This window comes from Lissotriton vulgaris, chromosome 2_1 (assembly GCF_964263255.1).
Source record: "Lissotriton vulgaris chromosome 2_1, aLisVul1.2, whole genome shotgun sequence".
In the NCBI taxonomy this organism is placed as follows: Eukaryota; Metazoa; Chordata; class Amphibia; order Caudata; family Salamandridae; genus Lissotriton; species Lissotriton vulgaris.
Genome location: NC_141687.1, coordinates 398811027 through 398834074, shown reverse-complemented (window position 1 = coordinate 398834074; position 23048 = coordinate 398811027). Strand labels below are relative to the sequence as shown.

The 23048-nt window shown below is 45.5% G+C and overlaps 1 protein-coding gene and 3 non-coding genes across 4 annotated transcripts in view; all 4 read right to left on the bottom strand.

The window, feature by feature from the left end:
- Positions 1–23048, bottom strand: part of NOP58 (NOP58 ribonucleoprotein) — a 118221-nt gene that overhangs the window by 80159 nt on the left and 15014 nt on the right. Inside the window, exons 6-8 of the mRNA XM_086955262.1 lie at positions 22124–22188; positions 20998–21132; positions 1491–1636 (exon numbers count right to left, since the gene is read on the bottom strand). Coding sequence (XP_086811388.1) covers positions 1491–1636; positions 20998–21132; positions 22124–22188 — 346 coding nt within the window. The remainder of the gene's footprint in view (positions 1–1490; positions 1637–20997; positions 21133–22123; positions 22189–23048) is intronic.
- Positions 1358–1435, bottom strand: LOC147730458 (small nucleolar RNA SNORD11B). The gene has a single exon (XR_015308953.1). It is a non-coding gene; the product is annotated as a small nucleolar RNA SNORD11B (small nucleolar RNA).
- LOC147730457 (small nucleolar RNA SNORD11B) lies at positions 21337–21419 on the bottom strand. The gene has a single exon (XR_015308951.1). It is a non-coding gene; the product is annotated as a small nucleolar RNA SNORD11B (small nucleolar RNA).
- On the bottom strand, positions 22273–22363 carry LOC147730456 (small nucleolar RNA SNORD70). The gene has a single exon (XR_015308940.1). It is a non-coding gene; the product is annotated as a small nucleolar RNA SNORD70 (small nucleolar RNA).

Genomic DNA, 23048 nt, shown 5'->3' with positions numbered 1-23048 from the left:
CACGAGACTGGCTATACTACCCTGGTTGGATGCAGGTGTAGAGACTGTTGGAGCACTATTTGCTGGTGTGACACTTATGGATCATGATTCCTTTATAAGAGACACGGGGCGCCTAACACGCTATACATGACACATGCAGCTTTACTGCACAATATAAAACGACAGTGGTCCCCACAATGGAAGGAACCCCAAGCAAATTAGTTACGTCTCTTTACTACATGGGACACAGTAGTCATCTTATTAAGTGGTTATACATTAGCGCCCGTAAACATGCCAGGATTCCCCTGGATACCATGAGCATTGTGCAATAGATCTGGGACGATATTTTACAGACAGGGAAATGAAAGATATTGGAATACCCACGGAAAATACCTCGCAATGCCAAGTTAATGTTTATTCAATGTATGATCTTACATAGAGCTTATTTGACCCCACATAGGCTACAGAGAATGTACCGTCACTGCCCACCAATGCCCCCGGTGCAAGTCACCAGCAGCGAATCTACTTCATTTGCTATGGGCATGCCCTGCTGATTTTTGGAGGGAGGTTACGGGATTGAGAGGAGACTACTTACCTCTCCGGAGCAGCACTGGAGTGCTTATTAGGCATCCGTAGACGTAAAAAGATGCACAGGGTTCAGTTACGCTTTTTGGACTTGGCACTCATAGTTGCCAAAAGGTCTATCACTATGCGCTAGAAATCAGCCAAGGCTCCTACGATGCGCATGTGGCATAGCAAACTGCACAGGTGGGATGGGGCTGAAAGTGCGGCACTGCGTAGTTAGGAGGTCCTTGGTCTGCGGAAAACTCCTAGGATACAATGGTAGAAGCCCATAAGAGTGCCAATCCCGATGATACCCCTAATGTTCCACGTAAACAATCATAGATATAGCATAGAGTTTCTATGTAGTCACTCAATGATGGTTATGTACGAAACAGTGCGACAAGTTAATGTAATCAGACGCTCTTTTAGAGGGACGTTTATTCAGGATTTTGTATTATGCATTCAGAGCATAGGGGGTGGGTTATAGACCGGGAGGAAGGGGGGGTGTTCATGGGTAATAGTTAAGCATTGTTGGATATATACACATGGTTGGTGTCACAACATATGGAAAGTAGACTGAAAAAATTATTTTCTTCCTCCGATTTACATCCATGGTCATAATGCTCCGTGTATGGAAATCTTATAGGAAGGGAAAGTATATTTTCGTACAATTCATGCATATAATAGGTTTACAATATGGAAAAAGAATGAAAAATCCAATAAAGTTTGTTTACAATATATTCATTCATCTCTTCAAGTGGTTTTCCCACTTTAGGACTAAACTGATTTTCTGCCCATGTATTAAAGGCCTCCTAGACAGCATCAGATGAGGTAGTGACTTGCACCTTCATGTTTTATCAAGAATGCAATTAAAGAATCATCACTGCTGCCATAGCACATGAAAAAATCATATGAACGTGAAGGTTATCAATCACATATATCCTGACCTGGTCACAAAGATGCAAGATGTTGCTGGTATCCTCCTCTGACACTTCGGTTCCCATGGAGATTTCCGCTGCAGCTTTCACTTCAACCTCTATCTCTTCCGGGAGTATCTCAGAAAGATCAAAAGTGGCAAAGTTTGTCCTGTCCCCTACAAAGCAAAATTAAGTTTAAAAAAAATATGTACAAGTGGTTGAAAGTAAACAAACAAGGTAGGACTAAAATGAAATGCAAAACAGGACTACAAGTGTAGTTGTTATGGTAGGGTAAAGTACTTAGTGGTAACAAAAATAAATTGCAACTTCCCCATCGCTGGTCTGTGTACTTGGTGGACTTAATATTTTCTTCTTAGGAGAGATGATTCAGTCAAGAAATTCTTTCCTCAACAACTAGTAGGCAAAAATAACTAAACAAATTAGCCCAATGCAGGCTGCTTTAATAGAAAGAAAAGGAAAACGCTATTTTCCCAGTAGGCATCCTTTCTTTGCATGTAGAGCTGTACATTCACATGCTTTGCATAGCCTGCCATCTAGTGTTGGGTCCAGTTGTTTGCACTTTGTTTTTGTTTTAAGAAGTCTTCGAGTCACGACTTAGGGGACTCCTCCTTTCAGGGATAGTGCACATGGGCATCGACTCCATTGTTAGACTGTTTGCCGTAGAGGGTGATAAGTGAGTTTGTAAGAGATGTCCATGTATAAATGTATCTAAGTAAGAGGTTACTGCAACGGGTATAGGTACCCAGAGAGGCGGGTGGGCGCATGTGAATCTACAGCTTTACATGCCAACAGATGCACATTGGGCAAGTAGCATTTTCCATTCAAAGCATGGGAGCTGTAGATCACATGCTTTGCATAGACTATACAACAGTTAGCTCCCCAAGTGGTGGCTAGCCTGTAGCTTTTGCAGTTGTCTGAAATAATGTATGTAAAACTGCTTAGTCCAGCTTGCTGTCTTGCGAACACATCACACAATAGTGTTTTGTGAATGTGAGGTGTAGACCATGTTGCAGCTTTGCAGAAGTCATCTATAAGTATATTTCCTAAAAATGCCATAAAAGCCCCTCCTTTGTGAGTGGAGTGCGCTCTAGGGGGAATTGTTAATGTTAGTTTTACTTCTGCATAGCATGTCTGAATGCATTGGACTATCCACCTTGCTATATCAGATTTGGATATAGGATTGCCTTTATATGGTGGAGCCAAAGCCACAAATAGTTGTTTTGTCTTACGGAAAGGCGATGTCTTTTCTATATAATAAAGTAGTGCCCTTTTCACATCTAAGATGTGTAAAGCACGTTCTGCCACAACATCTGACTGAGGAAGAACACAGGAAACTTAACAGATTGGTTGATATTGAAGGCAGAAATTACCTTAGGTAGGAATTTAGGGTCGTCAGAAGAACTTTGTTTTCGTGTATTTGTAAAAATGGTTCTTCTATGGTTCGTGCCTGAAGCTCACCCACTCTCCTTAGTGATGTGACTGCTATGAGGAAAGCTACCTTCCAAGTGAGAAATTGCAGTTTACATCTGTGCAATGGCTCAAAAGGAGGACCCATTAGGCTGGTGAGAACAAAGTTGAGATTCCACACTGGAGCAGGTGGAAGTCGTGGGGGAATGATTCTTTCAAGTCCCTTCATAAAGGCTTCAATGAAAGGCACTCTGAAGAGTGACAGATGTCAGTTCTGTAGGTATGCTGCTATTGCAGCCAGCAAGATGTAAGCATATGGATGTTTACGCTAAATTGGAAAGCTAAAGATGTAATAGATAGCAAATGATGTTTTGAACTGAAGCATCAAGCGTGTTGATTATTACAGTATATTACAAACCGATTCCACTTTGCTGCATAGCATGCTCTTGTGGTAGGATGTCTAGCCTCCGAGAATGTTCAAGCAGTCTGGCAGGAGATTAAGGTAGCCAAACTCTAAGATTTCAGGTGCCAGATCGCAAGGTTGAGATGACTGGGATCTGGATATCTTATCTCTCCATGGCTCTGAGCGAGGAGATTGGGAGAGAGATGTAGTGTTTGGTGAGGAACTAAGAGCTTCAACAGGGTTGTGAACCAAGATTGACGAGCCCATGTGGGAGCTACTAGGATTAGTGTCAGGGATGCCTGTCTGAGCTTCCAAACCACTAAAGGAGTAAGTGAGAGGTGGAAAAGTGTAGGCAAATATCCCTGACCAAATCATAGTGCACTGCCTGTGTGGATACCTGGATGCGAAGCTTGGTCATTTTGTGTTCAGGTTTGTGGCGAACAGATCGGTGTCTGGAAAGCCCCCTACATTTGAAAGAATGGGAGGAGAACATGAGGGTGGAGTTCCCACTCATGGATCTGTTGTCTTTGACGACAGAGCAGATCTGCTATCTGATTTTTTACTCCTGGAAGGTGTTCTGGAGGAGACATTTTGTGATGTATAGCCCATCTTCAGATGGTGTGCGCTACTTATGACAGCTGGAGAGAAGTGTCCCCACATGTTTATATGTATTAATTGCTGTCATGTCTGTACGAACGAGGACAGTTTTGCCTACTAGATGAACTTGAAAAGCTTTAAGTGCTAGAAAAATCATTAGCAACTATAGAAGATTTAGATATGAAGGTGATTTTGCTGCAGACTCCACATACCCTGAATTGTAAGTGTCTGGGTAGGAGCTCCCCAACCAGTAAGCGATGCGTCAGTTAGCACCATCTGTGGAACGTGGGGAGGGTGGGTCGATGAAGGGCTGCCCTTATGAAAAAGTTTTGCAGAGAGCGACGGGTGCGGCCGTACACCAACACTATATCTGATAACAGACCCCGAACCTGGTTTCACTAGTGGCGACGCATCCAATGTCTTGAGTAAGGGACTATTAGGATGCAAGACGCCATCATCCCTAGGAACTGCATGAACACTTGAGCTGGCAAAGAGTGTGGAGGCTGAAACTGAGTTGACTATGCATGTTGCGGATTCTGGTCTGATTGGGAGAGGCTAGAGCTTTGTGTGCATCTATCGTGGCTCCCAGATACACCTGTAGGTTGGAAGGTTGGAGATGTGAATTGGACAGATTTACTGTGATTCCAAGTTTGTGGAGCAACTGCACTATTTTGCGAGTGTGACTTCGACAGCTCTGTCGTGAGCTGGCTTTTATGAGCCAGTCGTCTAAGTATGGGAAGAAGTGAGTGTGTGGTCTTCGTAGATGAGTTGCAACTACTGCTAGGCATTTGGTGAAAGCCCTGGGTGCGGTAGTTACTCCAAATGGGAGCGCCTTGGACTGATAATGTTGGCCTGCTACTACGAACCGGAGGTATTCGCAGTAAGCACAGTGTATTGGATATGGAAATAGGCTTCCTTCAAGACCAGGGTGGACAGAAAGTCACCTTGTTGAAGGAGCCGGAGCTCATGTGTGAGTGTCACCATGTGAAAGTGGACAGACTGAATCTATGGATTTAGTTCTCAGAGGTCTGGTATAGGTCTGATAGAAACGTCATTTTGGGGAATTAAGAAGTACAGGGAGTATCCAAGGCCCCTTGATATTGTAATGAGACTGGTTCTATAGCTCCTTTTTCCAACAAAGCGAGAACTTCTTGCTTCAGAAGGGTGAGATGTTCCTGTGACATTGCGTATGATCTTGGGAGAATATTTGAGTGAGTGTCTTTAATTTCCAGGCAGTAACCAGATTGTATAATTTGTAGAACCTATTTGTCTGTATAATTTGTAGAACCTATTTGTCTGAGGTGACTGTGTTCCAGACAGGGATACATTTGGAGATGTCCCCCGACAGGAGTGGAATGATCCGGGGGTGGGGAACGTCACTGCTCGTTGGGAGCCACCTCAGGATATATTCTTGGGAGCCACCCCTGTAAGAGGATCAACGAAAGGAACCCCTATATGAAGGTAACTGCAAAGCCCCCATGGGCTTTGCGACCCCAGTGTCTTCCTTCATTTTATACTGTGAGGTGTCAACTGCTGGGATAAAGGTGTTGTCAAATGGTTGGTTAAGAATAGAGGCTCTCACCTCAGGTTTAAATCCAGATACTCTCATCTAAGCATGCCTGCGTAGCATTACGCTGGTGTTTACTGCATGGGCTGCTGCACCTAGGGTGCATCCGATGGAGGTATTGGCGATTAGTTTGCCCTCCTGGATAAGATTAACCATAGATTTATGCTCATCAGGCAGAAATTATATGAGCTTTTCTAACTCATAATGAGCCCCATCATTCCAAGCTTGAGCATTAGCAATCCGCCAATGAATGGCCGTTTATGGCGAGACTCTTGTCGGAGGCATCAATTAACTTGGACTCCTTATCAGGAGGGGCCTCACCTGTGGTCTGAGTTAGCTCTCTTGCGGGTGTTGGAAACCACAAGAGAGTCTAAGGGCAGCGGACCCTTGATGTAGGCGGGTCAGCAGGTGCAGGTTTATATTTTTTCTCCACCCTAGGTGTGACGACTCTTGCCCTCACAGGATCTTTAAAGACCTTATATGCGTGCTTTAACATCCCTTTAAGTATTGGCAGCATACAAGTAGCCCTTTGAGAGGAACTTAAGGTCTCAAATAGGAAATCCTCTCCTAAAGACTACTCATGCAGCTCCACCCATGATACTGAGCAGCTCTGTCAAGTAACTCAATGTATCCTATATTGTCATTGGTTGTTGAGAATCTGAACGGATATAAACCCAGGTCATTATCCGTGTTTGGGTCAGTATCAGTCATACCATGGACCAGTATCCTATTTTCATCCCATCCCGTTCATCCTGTGGTGAATTTATGGGTGTGATGATTAAGTTGGGATCAGTGAGCAAAGGAGGTGGAATGGAAGGGGTGAAGGGTTAGTACCCATATTTCTTCGACGGGAATAAGGTAATCCTCCTGTAGGCCCAGTTTCCTTTTTTCAGGCAATTTGGTCTTGATATGTCCAGTGTCTAGATGTATTACGAGCTCTTTCTGTTTTTGTCTGTCTTGATCTTTAGTCACCGTTTTTGGCATTGAAAGTTTCGGCTCAGAACCCTTTGGCTCCGAAGATTTGCTCTTCGATAGCAGTGGAATAGTGACCACGACATGCTTCGGTTTAGACGCTGAAGATTTCGGGTTGGCACCGGCATGGGGCAGACTCCACCCAGAGTGCCAGAAACTCTGTGCCGACCTTGGCCCGTAGGCAGAGGAATGACCGGAGCCTATTTGGTCTTGTGTTGTTGGTGCAAGTGGGCTTCTGTACTCCCAGTATGCTGACCGGGTATAACTTGCTCTCCTTTTTCCATGTCTGAGTCTGCTTCAGACACGGAGATGCGGTGTGCTTCCTCGCCTCCTTGAGCATCTATTTCTTCTCTATCGGAATCTTCGCCGAAGATATCCGTGCGGATCCGCCCTGATTTTGCATCTCATGACGTCGAGCCAAACGGTCACGAAGCGTTTGCTTCGATTGAAACTATCGTCGTATTCCAGGGATAAGCAAGAGATTGCATACTTTGTGCGCGGAAACTTGACGCAACACCCAGGACAGAGCTTGAAAGGAGTCCGTTCCATCGACTTCTAGCGAGCCCGGCATGGGTAGGCGCCAGTCTTCCGATCGAAGGTCTGAGTCAGAACGATACGCGGAGAATGGGGAAAGGCGATCGAGAGACCATACTGTTGAGGGTAGTTGATAGCGCGTCTAAGGGAGCCCAAGAAACTGTGCCGAAACGGAGCGCAGCAATTCACATCCGAACCAGATGGCGGAAGAAAAAACAAACAATGGGTTCTATGCCCATGCACACTATCACCAAAAGGAGGAGTCGCCTACCTTGTGACTGGAAAAGACTTCTTCCAACAAAAACAAAGCACAAACATTCGGACCCAACAAAATATGGCAAGCTATGCAAAGCTTGTGATCTACAGTTCACATGCCTCGAACAGTCATTTAAAAAATGGAAATTAATAGCATTTCCAGACAGACAATATGCCCCTAAAGCTGGAGGAATTGTTTTGAGGTCAAGCGTGAAGCAAGAGGAAATAACCATCCGTGTTCTGGCCCAGGATAGGGTGTACATAAAGTCGTATCAGAACCCCAAATTTAACAAACAAAAGCTCGTTAATAAACTACTCTACTTGGGGCCATTCAGCACACAAAGCAACATTTAGAACCACTGCCAAATGGACAGCAACCATTTCCTGCCTTACTGTGACACAATGAAATTTTTTTTGTAAATCGAGATGAAGGCCAGTATACAAATGAACCTCAGAGTCACTGTTACAGGTTTGCCAAGCTAAATCATTTTGAAGTCATATTTTATCTCGTAGTAAAGCAAGTCCTACCCAGCATAATTTGAAAGACAGTTCGTTTTTCAACTTTGCTCCCGCTGTAACAAAGTAGATATACCAATAGGATCAGTAGGAAACGTGCCCATCCACCTGGGGATCTTCAATTCGATACAGCACCTCAAATTAAATGCCAGAGATGTTATCAGCTTCACCCAATTAGCAAGCAAACAAACTAGTTTTGAGGGTGGGGGGGGGGGGGGGGGGGGGGGGAAGCACCTTGGATAACTACAGTATTTGCCAATAACAAACACCAAACTAAAAATGCACAGTGGATGGCCTGCAAGGTTTTGCCAATTTAGGGCTTGACAATCAGCCTAGAAGTCTATAGCAGGGAGGTCTAACTTTAACATCAGTAACTTTAAACCACACAACTCTGTAGTTAACTTCTTCAAAGATTTGGTGCTCTCCATCTTGCACCACCATTAATGGACTGACATTTAGAGAGCAAATTAACATTAAACACAAGATGCCAAAACAAGCCCTTTGCATTACTACAACTCAGTCACAGCAGTGATTTTTTTTTAAATCAGTTAAATTTCAAATAACTGATAAAGTGCAGTCTTAACAAGCGACCCTTAAAGAAACTTATTGAATATTTTGAAGTGCAGTGTTAGTCTACCAGAGATACACCACAGCCTCCTGCAGCAATAAACTGTCAGCACCAGTACAAAACGAATCTGGCAGGCATTAAAATCTACTCTTTAAGCCAGTTCAGTAATCAGTGCCATATCCAAAGGGGACGCCTTCCTGCATTTTTGCTGTGACCTGGTTGGAGTTGGGAGCTTGGAGTTTGCCATCAGCCATCAACCCACTTCTGCGGAACCCGCTCCGCGGGTCCCGCTGCGCTTGGAGTGCTGCCTGCCATTGTTTACAGAGGGACGCTGAGGGAAGGATATTGGTAGGGGCTGCGAGCGAGCGCGCGCGCTGCACTGGGACTACATATCCCAGGAGCGCCCGCCTGCCTGCCTGACTTGCTACACCTGGGCCGCTCTCCCCGACCCCTCCCCCCTTCTCACCTATTCGTGCATATATTACGGGCCCTGCTCTTCCGCTGCGCGGGAGCGCGCGGGAGGGCGCCGGGAGAAGCCCGGGACAAGGGCGGGACCGTCTGTGGCCGTCAGGGGCCGAAGGAGGCCGGGCTGGGCCACCCCACTGACGAGTAGGACTTGAGATCTGTTTCCTGTAATTTGTTATTCTCGGGACTACATTGATTCATTATATTGTGTGCCCCACTGTGTTTATGAACTCGTAAATTTTACCAATAATGTCTCACATGTTAAATACCACCAGCTTACCACCTCCCCATTCTGAGGGTGGTACGACCATTCTAGGCCCCTTGGACAAATTCTTTTTCAATCGTCCCAACCAAGATATAGACAAAGAGATCTCACTGGCAGAGAAACGTGCAGACCGTAGGCTGTCCATTGAGCTTCTTAAAAGCTCCATGGAAAAACGGTTGCCGCAAGCTTATCCGGCATTGGTAACCCCTCTGTCCTCTATAACTTTGCCTGGGGTGATTGAAATACAAAACACTTCTCCCTCTACTTTGGAGATTGAGGACGGCCCACTACAAAGATTGGACAATGCCACTCTGTCCACATCTTTACCTTTAGACCCCATTGTTCATTCATCTACAGTGAAAACCATAATTAAAACTAGTATGTCAGGCCCAAAACCATGTGTAAAAAGGAAAAGGATTACTGCCCCAAGGAAATCCCATCCTTCCAAACCCCCTAACAAGGTAAGAAAAGTGGTAAAAAATCCTTTATTTACACAAAAGGCACACAACGGGGTAAGTGGAAGTGGCGACTTACCAAATGAGGGGGACAATGTAGTTATAGAGAGTTCTAATCCACCATTTAGTGACCCCCAGGGGAACGGGTTGGCTGCGAACATTCCTCCAATAGACTCATTGATACCTGAGTTGGAGAAATTACTAAGGTTGTTTTTGACACCCATTGAGGCCAAAGTAAATAAGTTAATGGATCGACTAGACCACTTTGAGCAGGCTACCCTGGACAATTTTTTCCATACTAAGTCACTAATTAAATTACAGCCCAAGATAACTGAGTCTAGTAGGGCTGAGGAAATTTCAGAAAAAGCACAAAATCTGCCTGTTGTTGTAACACTCCCCCAAGCAGGCTGCACTATAAGTAAGACCCAGGCAAAGGGACCAAGCCAACCGCTTATTCCACCAGAGCAGGTCTGTCCGAGCACTAGTGCAAGGGAAAAAGCATCTAAGGTCCAACACCCTATGGTAAAGGACAAGAATAAGACGGGCCTACAAAGCAGCAACACCGTTGCAAGTAACCATCAGCCAATGCCAAGTATTTCCAATCCCGACACAAATAATGGAGCAGAGGGCCTTAATGGCCCCAGGACAACTAAAGCTTTATCCACAAATCCTCAGCAAAAATCAAATATCCCTAACCCTTGTCCTAGTGCCCCGGTTAATAGACCACCACCGACTTATTTGGAGAAACAACCCCGAAAGATTCCTCCTGTGAATCTTACCCCGGATTCCCACCCTTTCGTGGCGGTTCTCACTAATGTTCCACCTCTTTTAGTCGGTCAAAGAGAAAACTTCCAGATGCTCAAAAATAAAGTAATGCACTGGTTGAAGGAAAATAGACCACTCCCGGGGGGGCTGGACGGGTTGATAATAGGGGCAAGGAGGATCGACTGGATTGGGTACACCAGTAAAAACTTGGGGGGTGACTGTATTATCATCAATTTTCAAGACCCCAGGGTGGCTGGTTGGATTACAAGGCAGGGTTGGGGTACAAGTAGTGGTGGAATTGGTATCGTGGATCTTTCTTTTTTCTACCCAAGACAAACATGCTTATTAAAAGGCGGGCCCATGAATCTAAATAGTTCCACCAATCCTCCGTTGGTAATGATTGCACCCCCACCCTCTACCCTACTGCAATGGCAACCCCAAAATATTGGTTCAAATCATAATAATCTGGAAGACACTCAATGTTTGAACTGGGGATATTGACCAAAGCTTAATATAAGGGGATGCCTTTCACACCAGAAGCCAAGTTGGGTCCCCGAAACCCCGGAAATGAGTATTGATGTTGTGTTGAAGGTAACAGAAGGCGATGAAAATGTTGCATCTGTAGAGGAAAATACCGGGGATTTAATGCAAAATATGAGTGGTGAGGTGTTAATGGAACAGAATATTGTGGACAATGATCACAATTTGGGAGATGAGGATGGTGGACAATTGAGTCCCATGGGATTGCCCATTTCTGATATAATGGGTAGTGATAGCCCTGCTATGGAAAGCTTTGTATCTTGGAACATTGCAGGATTGGGGAGTAAGTTGATGTTACAATCGTGGGCCGACTTCATTAACGGGTTTGAACTGTGTTTCTTCCAGGAGACTTGGGCCTGTGATCCTATTTACCTCCAAGGCTACCTAAATTTTTCAATCCCGGCATGTCGAGGCCCTAGGGGTAGACCCAAAGGAGGCCTCACAGTCTGGATTAGACAGAGTTCCGGACTTACTGTGAAAATGTGGGACTTGGGCTGCAGAGATATTCAAATGCTACGAATTTTCTCAGTAGAGTGGGGTGTGATAGATTTATATAATGTCTATGCCAGAGGTTGCAATAATGGGAGTTCCCCCACTTTAGAGGCTCTATTTAATTTTCTGCAATCAAAGTCCCTTGGGAACAGAATAGTAATAGCTGGGGATTTAAATAGGACTTTTGAGCCTCTAGACAGTACCGAAAACCCATTAGGACAGGAAGAGGACAATCTATGGGGTGTTCCCTCCCTGAATCTTGCCCCTGTCAAACGTTGGTCTAAAGATATTCTTTCCTTAAATGCTATGTGTTTAGAATATGGGATGCGTGCCCTCAATGGTAGAACAAAGGGAGATAAGGAAGGTATGTGCACATATGATAATGGTCATAATAGAAGCAGGATAGACTACGTTATTTGTAGTCTTAATCTTTGGCAGGGGGTTTGTGACATGGAAGTCAAGGGCAGGATAGAAAGTGATCACAACCCCCTCTGTGTGACCCATACCTGGTGGAAGCACACTCAGCCTTATCTACATGCTAGTAATGGGTTGCTCCCAGACATGGCGAATAATATGCGTAGATTGAAATGGCCCTCGGTGTTGGCGAATGCAGCCTCCATGGATTTTATTGGGTCTGAAGTGGACAAAGCAATTCTTTCCATGGAATTAGCTAGTGCAACACTGCCAGGATCTAGGGCGATCACCGAAATCCATAACAATCTTTTCGCCACCCTAAAGCCATACTTTATGAGAACATGTAAGGGTAATCGCACAGCTTCCTCTAAACCAGCAGGGTGGTTTAACAAACAGTGCAGGGCAGCCAGATTAACACTGGGTAATGCTATCAGAAGCAGGGACAGTGTAGCAATCAAAACTGCCAGGAAGCAATACAACACTAGCATTTTCTTGGCCAAAAAAGACTGGGATGAGAAGCATTGGGAGGAACTGAAGGAGGCCTCTGGAGCAAAGGATTCCAGGCTTTTCTGGAAGATAGTAAAGTGGGGCAGAGGCGGTACCCCAAACAAACCGGATAATAATGTTGCTGAATCCGATTGGGTGAATTACTTTAGGCCCCAATATGCTGAAACAAAGGAGTGGGGTGGTGGGGATGTAATCTTGGCTGTATTTCCTAAGGATGATTTGTTTTCCGCCAAGGAAGTTGAATTTGTAATTAGCTCCGTTCAAGGGGGCAGGGCCCCGGGATTAGACGGGATACCCTCGGACGTTTTTAAAAATGATAAAGATAGGTGGGGCAGATATGTGCTCCTATTGGGGAACGCAATTGCAAAGGGTGCGCAAGTCCCGGAACAGTGGAGGGGAGCCATCATTATACCCGTCCACAAAAAAGGAGATCGATCCCTTCCAGCTAACTACAGGCCCATAAGTTTGATTGCCACCGTCCAAAAAGTAATTGGGAAGATGGTGGTAAACAAACTTATGGACTGGGTGGACGAAAATGATTCTCTTTCCCCTTTTCAGGCAGGCTTTCGAAGGGCTACCAGTACCATCGACCAGGTGTTTTGCTTCACTATGTTACGGTGGGGGACGGTTCTTCTTGGTGGGGGCAGCCTGTATGTCGCTTTTGTCGACCTGCGGGCTGCCTTCGACCTAGTCCCAAGGGGTAAGCTCTGGGCAGTGTTAAGTAAGATAGGCATTCCCGCAGAATTGCTTACTTTGGTTATGAGGTTGCACGAATGCAATTTTGCCAAAGTACAGTGGGGGACAAATGGCCAATCCTCAACTGACTTCCCTGTGGAGCGTGGGGTGCGCCAAGGTTGTGCAATGGCGCCCTTGCTCTTCACATTATATATCAATGGGATAGTCAGCAGAATGCAGGACGCTAGTGTGGATGCGCCTTCGTTGGCGGGCATCAGGGTTCCGATCCTGATGTTCGCTGACGACACTTTGATAATATCCAAAACCCCAGCTGGATTGCAACGGGCCCTGAATGTTTTTGATGACTTTTGCCAGGAGCATGGCCTGGAAGTAAACATAGGCAAGACCAAGCTGATGGCTTTCTCCCAAGGACAGAAGCCTCGCCCTAGGATACACTTGAATAATATTGGGCTTGAGGTCGTAAGGGAGTTCACCTACCTAGGGGTACAAATCGCAAGTAATTATGGTTGGTCCCACCACATAGAAAAGGCGGTCCTGAAACATCAGCAAATATCGGGGGCCTTACGGGTGGAGCACAATAGATCCAAAACAAAACCCATAAAACCTGTCCTCGCTGTATACGATGCTAAGGCAATAGGATCGGCCTTATATGGGGCGGAGCTGTTTGGTTTTGACAACTTAACCTCATTACAGATAGCTGAGAACAGGTTTCTTCGGGGTATTACGGGATTGCCCCAGAGTACACCATTAATCCCTCTTAGTCTTGACCTGGGAAGAAGATCGGTAACCGACCGAGCCAGACTGCGTCCCATCTTATACTGGAGGCGACTTTGGTCCACCCCTGAAATTAGGCATTATGGGGAAGGCTTCCTGGCAATAATCAAGAGTGATACATTCCATAAAATATCATGGCTGAAAAATCTAAGGGTATTGCTAGGCGAACTAGGTCTTTCCAACCTTTGGGACAATCCGTCGGGGGAAGTGTTCCCAAGCAAAAATACACTTAAAGCACTATATTGGGAATGGATAGACGAGAGGCTTTGGAGAAGGGTTAAATCTGACTCAATGGGAGGTCGCTTTTTGGAAAGTAAAATGTGTCCTGCTCTAGAAAATTACTGGGACAGTATAACTGTTCCTATGGACAGAAAATTGTTTTTCCAATTAAGATCTGGTTCCCTCCCGTTGAGAGATCTAACAGGCAGGTGGAAGAGTTTGAACACCCAGTGCTGCCCAGCATGCGGCGCAACTAAGGAAAGTGTGGGACACTTCCTATTTGCTTGTAAGGCTTATGCCTCCCCAAGAAGGGTCTGGTTAACCCCTATCTGCAAGAACCTTGGGACATCCAGTGCGGCTGAGGCGCAGAGAATTATTTGCACTACTTCTGAGGAGCCTATTGTTATGGGAATAGCAAAGTACCTGGGGTGGGCTTGGTCCATTAGGCGGAGAGCCCTTTCTGTTTCTCCTAATGTTTCTTGATTATGTTTTACTTGTATAATGTTTTGTTTTACAATGATTAAGCTTGCGCAACTGTTTTAATGTACTGAATGAAATGTCCTGATTAAGTGTGATGTTTTTATAATATGCATGTTGTGCTTTTATGAGTCTATAACTCGAATAAAGCTTTTCTATAAAAAAGAAAATCAAGACGTTAAATCCTAACCTGAACTGTCATTGTAGAACCAAATATAAAAACAAGCATTAGAAATGCAATAGGTCTCGCAGCATTAGAGTTAGTGCATTTAGAATTGTTTATGGGTTTTTTTGTAAATCTTTAGCATGAGGTTGAGGGTGAGTGAGGGTGAGTGAGGGTGAGTGAGGGTGAGGGGTTGAGGCTGAGGGGTTGAGGGTGAGGGTGAGTGAGGGTGAGAGGGTGAGGGTGAGTGAGGGTGAGGCTGAGGGGTTGAGGGTGAGGGTGAGTGAGGGTGAGTGAGGGTGAGTGAGGGTGAGTGAGGGTGAGTGAGGGTGAGTGAGGGTGAGTGAGGGTGAGTGAGGGTGAGTGAGGGTGAGTGAGGGTGAGTGAGGGTGAGTGAGGGTGAGTGAGGGTGAGTGAGGGTGAGTGAGGGTGAGTGAGGGTGAGTGAGGGTGAGTGAGGGTGAGTGAGGGTGAGTGAGGGTGAGTGAGGGTGAGTGAGGGTGAGTGAGGGTGAGTGAGGGTGAGTGAGGGTGAGTGAGGGTGAGTGAGGGTGAGTGAGGGTGAGTGAGGGTGAGTGAGGGTGAGTGAGGGTGAGTGAGGGTGAGTGAGGGTGAGTGAGGGTGAGTGAGGGTGAGTGAGGGTGAGTGAGGGTGAGTGAGGGTGAGTGAGGGTGAGTGAGGGTGAGTGAGGGTGAGTGAGGGTGAGTGAGGGTGAGTGAGGGTGAGTGAGGGTGAGTGAGGGTGAGTGAGGGTGAGTGAGGGTGAGTGAGGGTGAGTGAGGGTGAGTGAGGGTGAGTGAGGGTGAGTGAGGGTGAGTGAGGGTGAGTGAGGGTGAGTGAGGGTGAGGGTGAGTGAGGGTGAGGGGTTGAGGGTGAGTGAGGGTGAGTGAGGGTGAGTGAGGGTGGGTGAGGGATTGAGGGTGAGTGATTGAGGGTGAGTGAGGGGTTGAGGGTGAGTGAGGGTGAGGGGTTGAGGGTGAGTGAGGGTGAGGGGTTGAGGGTGAGTGAGGGTGAGGGGTTGAGGGTGAGTGAGGGTGAGGGGTTGAGGGTGAGTGAGTGAGGTTGAGTGAGGGTGAGGGGTTGAGGGTGAGTGAGGGTGAGGGGTTGAGGGTGAGTGAGTGAGGTTGAGTGAGGGTGAGGGGTTGAGGGTGAGTGAGTGAGGGTGAGTGAGTGAGGGTGAGTGAGGGTGAGGGTGGGTGAGGGTGAGTGAGGGTGAGTGAGGTTGAGGGTGAGTGAGGTTGAGGGTGGTTGAGTGAGGGTGAGTGAGGGGTTGAGGGTGAGGGGTTGAGGGGTTGAGGGTGAGTGAGTGAGGGGTTGAGGGTGAGTGAGGGTTTGAGGGTGAGGGGTTGAGGGTGGGTGAGGGTGAGGGGTTGAGGGGGAGGGGTCGAGGGGGAGGGGTCGAGGGGGAGGGGTCGAGGGGGAGGGGTTGAAGGTGAGTGAGTGAGGGTGAGGGGTTGAGGGTGGGTGAGTGAGGGTGAGGGGTTGAGGGTGAGTGGGTGAGGGGTTGAGGGTGAGTGAGGGCGAGGGGTTGAGGGTGAGGGGTTGAGGGTGAGTGAGGTTGAGGGTGGTTGAGTGAGGATGAGTGAGGATGAGTGAGGGTGAGTGAGGGTGAGTGAGGGTGAGTGAGGGGTTGAGGGTGAGGGGTTGAGGGTGAGTGAGGGGTTGAGGGTGAGTGAGGTGGTCAACATATGAGGTCTGAGCGTAGAGTACTCAGTGAACTGAGAGGCATGAATAGGCGGCGGGAAGGGGGCAGACATGGCGGGGAGGGGGCGGAGCGGGGGAGAGGGTGTGTGTGAAACGAGACGGAGGGAAGAGAGGGGAGGGGGAGGAGAAATGCGGCAGGCAGGCAGGGGAGGAGAGGAGGAGGGGGGAGGAGAGTAGGGGAGGCACGGCCTAGCGGCCGTGCAATCAAGTAGTGAGGGGGCGGAGCTGGGGGAGGCTGTGAGAGAGAGTAGGACCACCTGCCCTCTGGTGTACCACCCCCAACTCATTGCCAAATCCAATAGCTTGCCCATAGGCGAGACTTTTGCCAATGCTTGTGGGCTTGGTCTTTGCTCTCTCAGTTTCTTTAGTGTACAGCGTAAATATTTGGGCAAAACTTCTGGGCAGGGACTCTGCAGAATACCAGTTCAGAGTTTTGCCAAACTGCACTCTAACTAAACCGAGATTGGATGGAATTCTGTGAGAATTTTGCCTAGAAGGGAATCTATCTTCAGGAAGGATGCAACTTTTTCTAAAGGCTAATCTTGCGACTGTCTACTGCATGTACTTTACTTTTTGTACTTTGTTTGACAAAGACTCTGTTGGCTATTTCTGCAATAAATGAATGACGAATAACTGTCTGCCACCTGTCTCTCCCCCAGACTGTTTTCTAATCACATTAGAGATGAAAGGGAACCTAAGTAAGGTCAGTGCAAGAGTAGGCTGTTATCAGCATTTCCCCAGGCATTACAAATCTGGTCACTGGCTGTATTTCAATGCCGATAACACAAATCCAACAATTGACTAGTACAGGGCATTCTGCCATCTACCAGCATGAGTAAGTTCCTGTTACACCACATCTTGTGCGAGGGGATGTTTCGAGTTGCTGCCTTATTGCTCTGTACACACACAGACATAGCGTTGCATACGTTTTTCATGTAAGACTAAATGGATTGCTGTAACAAATGTCTTTCCTATAGAGCTGCAGGTTTATTTTTTGCCTGTAAAAGGTGGTGCTGTGTTTATCGTTATTCCTCTCTTTCTGCATTAAAAGATAGTGCTCTGCATCCCAGGTGGCTAGCCTTGTGCCATAGGACAAAGAACCGCTGTACTAGGCAACAAACAGTATATTGCAGAAAGTGCGTACCGGACACTTTCTAAACCAGCACAGCACCAACAGCTGCAAACTGCACATTGACCTGGTTAGAAACCCAAACACCCCTTCTGGAGCTACACATTCCTGGATAGGTCTCGGCCTACAGTAAATTTGGTGCTTTTGGGAAAAGTCTGACAAACCAACCTGAACGGCTTAAAAGCCAAACTCGGTTCACAGCTAGCACGGATTCTTTTTCACATTTCTTAATGCTAGCAGTTAGTTACTCTAATTACATAAAACGTTTAACACCTTTTTACTGTAATATGTACCACAAAAAAATGCTACCTATACGTGTCCACCATAGGCTTTCATAAAAATAAAAATGAAAAAACACATTCACTATTGTGGCCATTTTACTAGTGGTCTCCTTTAGTTGTGCCATACATTGTATTACTTGTGAAAAAGACAAAAAGGAATTAACCATGCACTCAAATCCTAGTTAGCTACAATGTTAAAATGTCAACACTTAAAAAAGCAGTAAGGAAATAAATCCCCAATAAAGTAAGCACTCGAAGTGCAGGAAAAATAAACAGCCAGAACTTTAGCTATATTATATAAAAGAATACATTAAATGAAAAGTTAACTTCACCCCTGCATGGCCATTGCAGAGAAAGTATTATTTTGGTGGCTAAGAACAATGTGCACAGGTCTTGTGCAGTCACTCAAAACGAAGGGAGCCAATGGGTAAAGTAGGCTGACCCATGGCTTTTTGCGATATGCCGTGCGGTGGTGGATGGAAGCAAAACGTGAATGACAATTTAACGGGCCAATAGATAAAGCGTGCTGACAAACACTCTCCTTGTATGCAACTCATGTATGGATTTCGTGGAAAAACAATAAGGTGAAACCGCTTAAAGCGTCTCAAAGGCCAGACCTAATAATAACATGGGAACTGGAAGCAGCACAGAAAGGACGGACGTAAACACGAACTTGTTGGTTATACTTGGGTTCCAAAACATTTTCCATCTTTTAAGGCGCGATCTTTTGAAGGTTCCACAAATATTATTTCACGAAAGTTTGTTCTCAAACATGTTATTGCTTTAAACCCAAGTTCCCCACCACACTTTTGCAGATAGTTTGTCGTGGTGCTTTACCGGAAACAGAACATCGAATGTGGAGTTCAATTAAATCCACTACAAGGTGATATATTTTATTAGCAAGGAGTCTCTACTAGCAACAGAAACAGTCGGTACGAAGAGGATTAAACCATTTTTACAAAGACCTGCACCCTGATGGAGACGAGCAGTACACTGCTACAGATTTAAAGATACTGTCGCGGTTTTCCTCTCCTGTAATTCGGTTTTACAATAAAACAGCAACACGATTTATCAATTTATTTGAACCCTTATCTGCAGTGCTGCAAGCAACAGTCAGTCTACATTCCTCTTTCGGGCTGGTCCGTTCTTGTTGGCACAGAGCAGGTTGCCTCCTCCTTATCTGTGCTTATGTTGTGCGCCTTCATTTTCCCCGCGGGAACCTAACAGAGAGTAAATCTCCCTGCCACTACCGAGCGAGACGGAGCGGCAATCACGGGCAGAAGAGGTGGGGGAGGGGATCGGAGCACATGGGGAGGGAAAGATGGGAATTTAACCGCACTGGAGGTCGGGCAGAAAATCTGAAAACATCCATCAACACCCGGTACAGAAAGGGAACCCACGGTGGCATTATAAACAAGACGGACGGACGGAAGAGAGGGGAGGGGGGAGGAGAAATGCGACACGAAGGGGAGGGGGCGGAGCGGGTTAAATTATACAAACAACAAGCTGGAGGGAAGAGAGGGGAGGGGGGAGGAGAAATGCGACACGGCGGGAAGGGGAGGGGGCGGAGCGGGTAAACTGAGACGGACATGCACGCGCCCGTGACTTTTAAGGTCAATGCGCATGCGCATAAGCTTAATGCGCATGCGCATTGACCTTAAAAGTCACGGGCACTGCAAGGAATCGCCACGATTCCTTGCAGTGTGGATAAAGAGTGGATAACTCGCAATAGTCTCGCTTGCTCGATGCGCATGCGCATCGACAGGCGAGACCTAACAAGTTTGTCGGGTGATATGAATACTAGAAAGAAACTAAAAAGGAGCTTAAAGAAGCAGCAACGATGAGACCTGTGCAGTTGGTGGGAATTAAAGACTATTAAAGCACAGGACTTCAGCTGCATTGTGTTTCTGTACTGGTCTATGCCTAGATTGCAAGTTGCCATGTTGGAAGACGCTATTGAAATAATATAAGTATATATCACTCAAAAAGAACAGGTCTCGATAATTACACGTCTGTAGTCCTTGTAGAGAACGTGTAAAGTTAATACTTACAACCTGTAACAGTTTAGGTAAATAACTTGCAAATGTTTGGCAATTCAAAGCCACAAGTATTTGCTTTCAACATGGACATTTAGCTTAGGCTGGCATTTTAAGTTGGGGCAGTGCCCGACATACCGATTCCAGTCAGTATACCCAAGTCTTAAGTCAATCCGACTTTTCAGCCCTAGAATGGAGTGTAACATGGTGGTTTTGCTAGGTCTAATGCCACATATTTCTACCCAGGCACACAAGCCTGTTTATGGAATATTTCATTTTACCAGGTGCATTGCCACACCTGTTAACCTCTTCCATGCTCATGACTGCTCCCGGCCGCCATGAGTCACGGTGGGCGTGTGCTGATGACTGCCGGGAGCAGTCATGACCATGCCCGCGATGGAATTTTCAGCACTGCAGCGGAATTCGCGTCACAGCGAGGAGGTTAAAGCATGGAAATCTGTACGGGCAGTATATCATTCCTGTGCCCCTAACCATAGATACCGCTCTCCATAAATATGAATGAGCCTCTAAATGTCTATGCAAGTTACAGTTTTTAAATCCACCTTTGGCTAGACTTTGAGACACCAAAATTATGCCTCTCAAGTTGCCCTTTGGCTCACAGAAAGTACATGCTCACGCTCCTTACTCCTGCAGATAGTCATAGAAAATCAAGTATTTAGACATAATTTGGGTGAGAAAGTGTAGATACATATCAGTGCTGAACCTTGAATGTACAGCTACAGGGAAGGAATATGGACTACGGACACCCCTGTGCTGAGATTAACCCGAGAGGATCAATGCAGAAACTAAACTCTGCTCGCTGATTGAAGGGGACAGTAGATAATAGAAAAAATAGTGCACTGGACAATGCTTCCTATTTGCTGCAATGGGAAGGCTGGAAAGAAAGGCTTCTGGATGCACATGTTGGAGAGAAAAGTGCAACATCAGAGACCATAAAGGCCGAACCCAGAATTGGAGATAGATGAGCAGCTTGGGGATTTTGAGTGACCGCCAGACAAAGGAATAGCCAATCTTAGCACAGGGGTATCTTTAATGCGTACTGCTGTACAGGAGCTGTATTTTTCGCCATCAACTATTTGTGCAAACGTCCTCTTCTATTCACTTTGGGGAACACTCAATATTGATCCCAGCCGTGCCCATCAAACAATAGTTCTCTCTCCAAACAGTGAAGGGCCTAGGCTACTGCTGTGGATTCCACATAAAATTTAACCCCCAATGCACGTTTTTGAAATTTACCAAATTCAACGACAATAAAAGATATTGCTACTGCTGTACAGTCAAACAAGACACTACTTACCCACTTGTCGTACACATTTACAGAACGTTAGGTTATCGGTGAGGATCTTGCCTAGCTCAGGGAAATGCCAACCATACCATTCCCTGCAGCGCATTATATAGTTGTTCAGCTCTTTGTCCAAATCATCCAGCAAGGCTACATCAGGCAACACAAGACAATGCCAAAAATCAGTATAAAATCAACTTCACAAATGAATAACTTACATAAAATATATTTATGTCGCAGGAAGAATGCTGAGGAAACGCCACACAAGTTTATTCAACAGATCGCATTACACCTGGTCACTGTGCAAAACGACTAAAGAAACAACATCAGTACATCTGTGGTGTAAGTGAGCAAAGACAGCATCAGATGAGGTAGTGACTGTGCACCCACACGTTTGAATTCAGGAAGCAACAATGTGAGCATCATCACAGCTATCAATTGCATCACTGTCAGACCACAGAGCATTCACTTTATAGAAAATGTGGACACATTCAGCAAAAATTGCAATTCGCAAACTGCTGTAAAATGGCCAATAAATTAAGGCTTGCAGTACTTTATTAAAGAAATATCGTTCAAGGAGGAGTTTCAGGAAACACCCACATAACTACTATAAGCATATACAATGCCATTTAAAACACAATTTAAACGTGCCCTATTGACGTAGATCCAACTTTGAAAACAAAACTAAGAAAACAAATACCTGCCACAATTAGTAAAACAAAATATTTATATGACAAACCATTCACTTCACCTGGTTTGAACTACATTTTAATATCCATGTTTTAGTTTCCTGCTACAAAAAAACTTCCACTCAATCTCTCAATTACAAACACAGAGGGTGAAAAAAAACCTTTAATGTCCAAGAGAACAAAGCGCTCATAGATAAACATTTTGTGCCGAAATGCTTTTGTTGCAAGTCCCACCAGTAATTTGTAGACGCTTGCTCAAACCTAGCCGAGAACCATTTATTGCAGGCCAGCCTCGGTACTTGGAAACAAAATGTTCTCTAGGACAACATAAGCTCAAGTTCTAACCCTCTGGCCTGAAAAAAGTATTACCATATACATTTTCAAGTACTCACTCAAATACAATTCCTTAAAGCGATGATTAAATAATAAAACAATCATACAAGAATACTTACAGATTGCTTGAACGATCATTGTATCCACTTTGTCAGGGCTGAACTTCAGCTTATAACGGGAGAGGCTGCAAGCATACAGACAGGGGTTAACTCCTACAACAGATACACGGGGAGATTCACTTAGTTCATTACACAAAACCCAACACTTTCATTCTGTTGTCTCAGTGGTAGTGACGAAATGTTGTAAGTGAACATCATTTTTCATCAGTTCAACAAGTATCCATCATTGACAACAGAGCACAAAAGCAAAGTAGCAACTCTAAACAGAATCATACTTAAGCAGCAAAAGGTATAACTCCCACCTATTCAGGTGGTACTTCTGATATAATACATTTGCTATATTCAACATACCTGGAATAATACCGCATTTCCAACAACTAGAAGATAGTAACCAACTCATAACAGCAACAGGAAGGAGCAACCTATATGCTCAAATTAGTCATGGTGGAACCATCCCACCAAAACAGTAGGAGACCAACTTTCTCTGCTGCAAGGTCTTTGCAAAACCAGGTCAATGGTAAACGTTTCTTTTATTGCTGAACACACCTCCCCGAAGTGCAGTCAACAAAATGACAAGATTATTTTAATATTCAACTTGTAATAAGCACTGACAAAGCCAATGCTTCACCTTTGTTACCTAATAGACTTGCCAATGTTTTTCTTATTCATGCTTCACAGCATTGGGGATGCTGTGAAGCAAAGCTACATAATAAAAAAAATTTAAAAAAACTTTAACTTGGCTAGCCTAATCATTTTACAGGCAGATGCCGGCCCAAATTGGGTCAATAACTAAAAACAAAAATATACAAAAGCATATTTTTTAAAGCGAGTGGGGGCAAGCAACATGGGGGTGAGAAAGCAGCACAGAGGGAGCAATAGGGGGAGCAGATGGAGGAAAGCAGACTGGCAGCAAAGTGAAGCATGC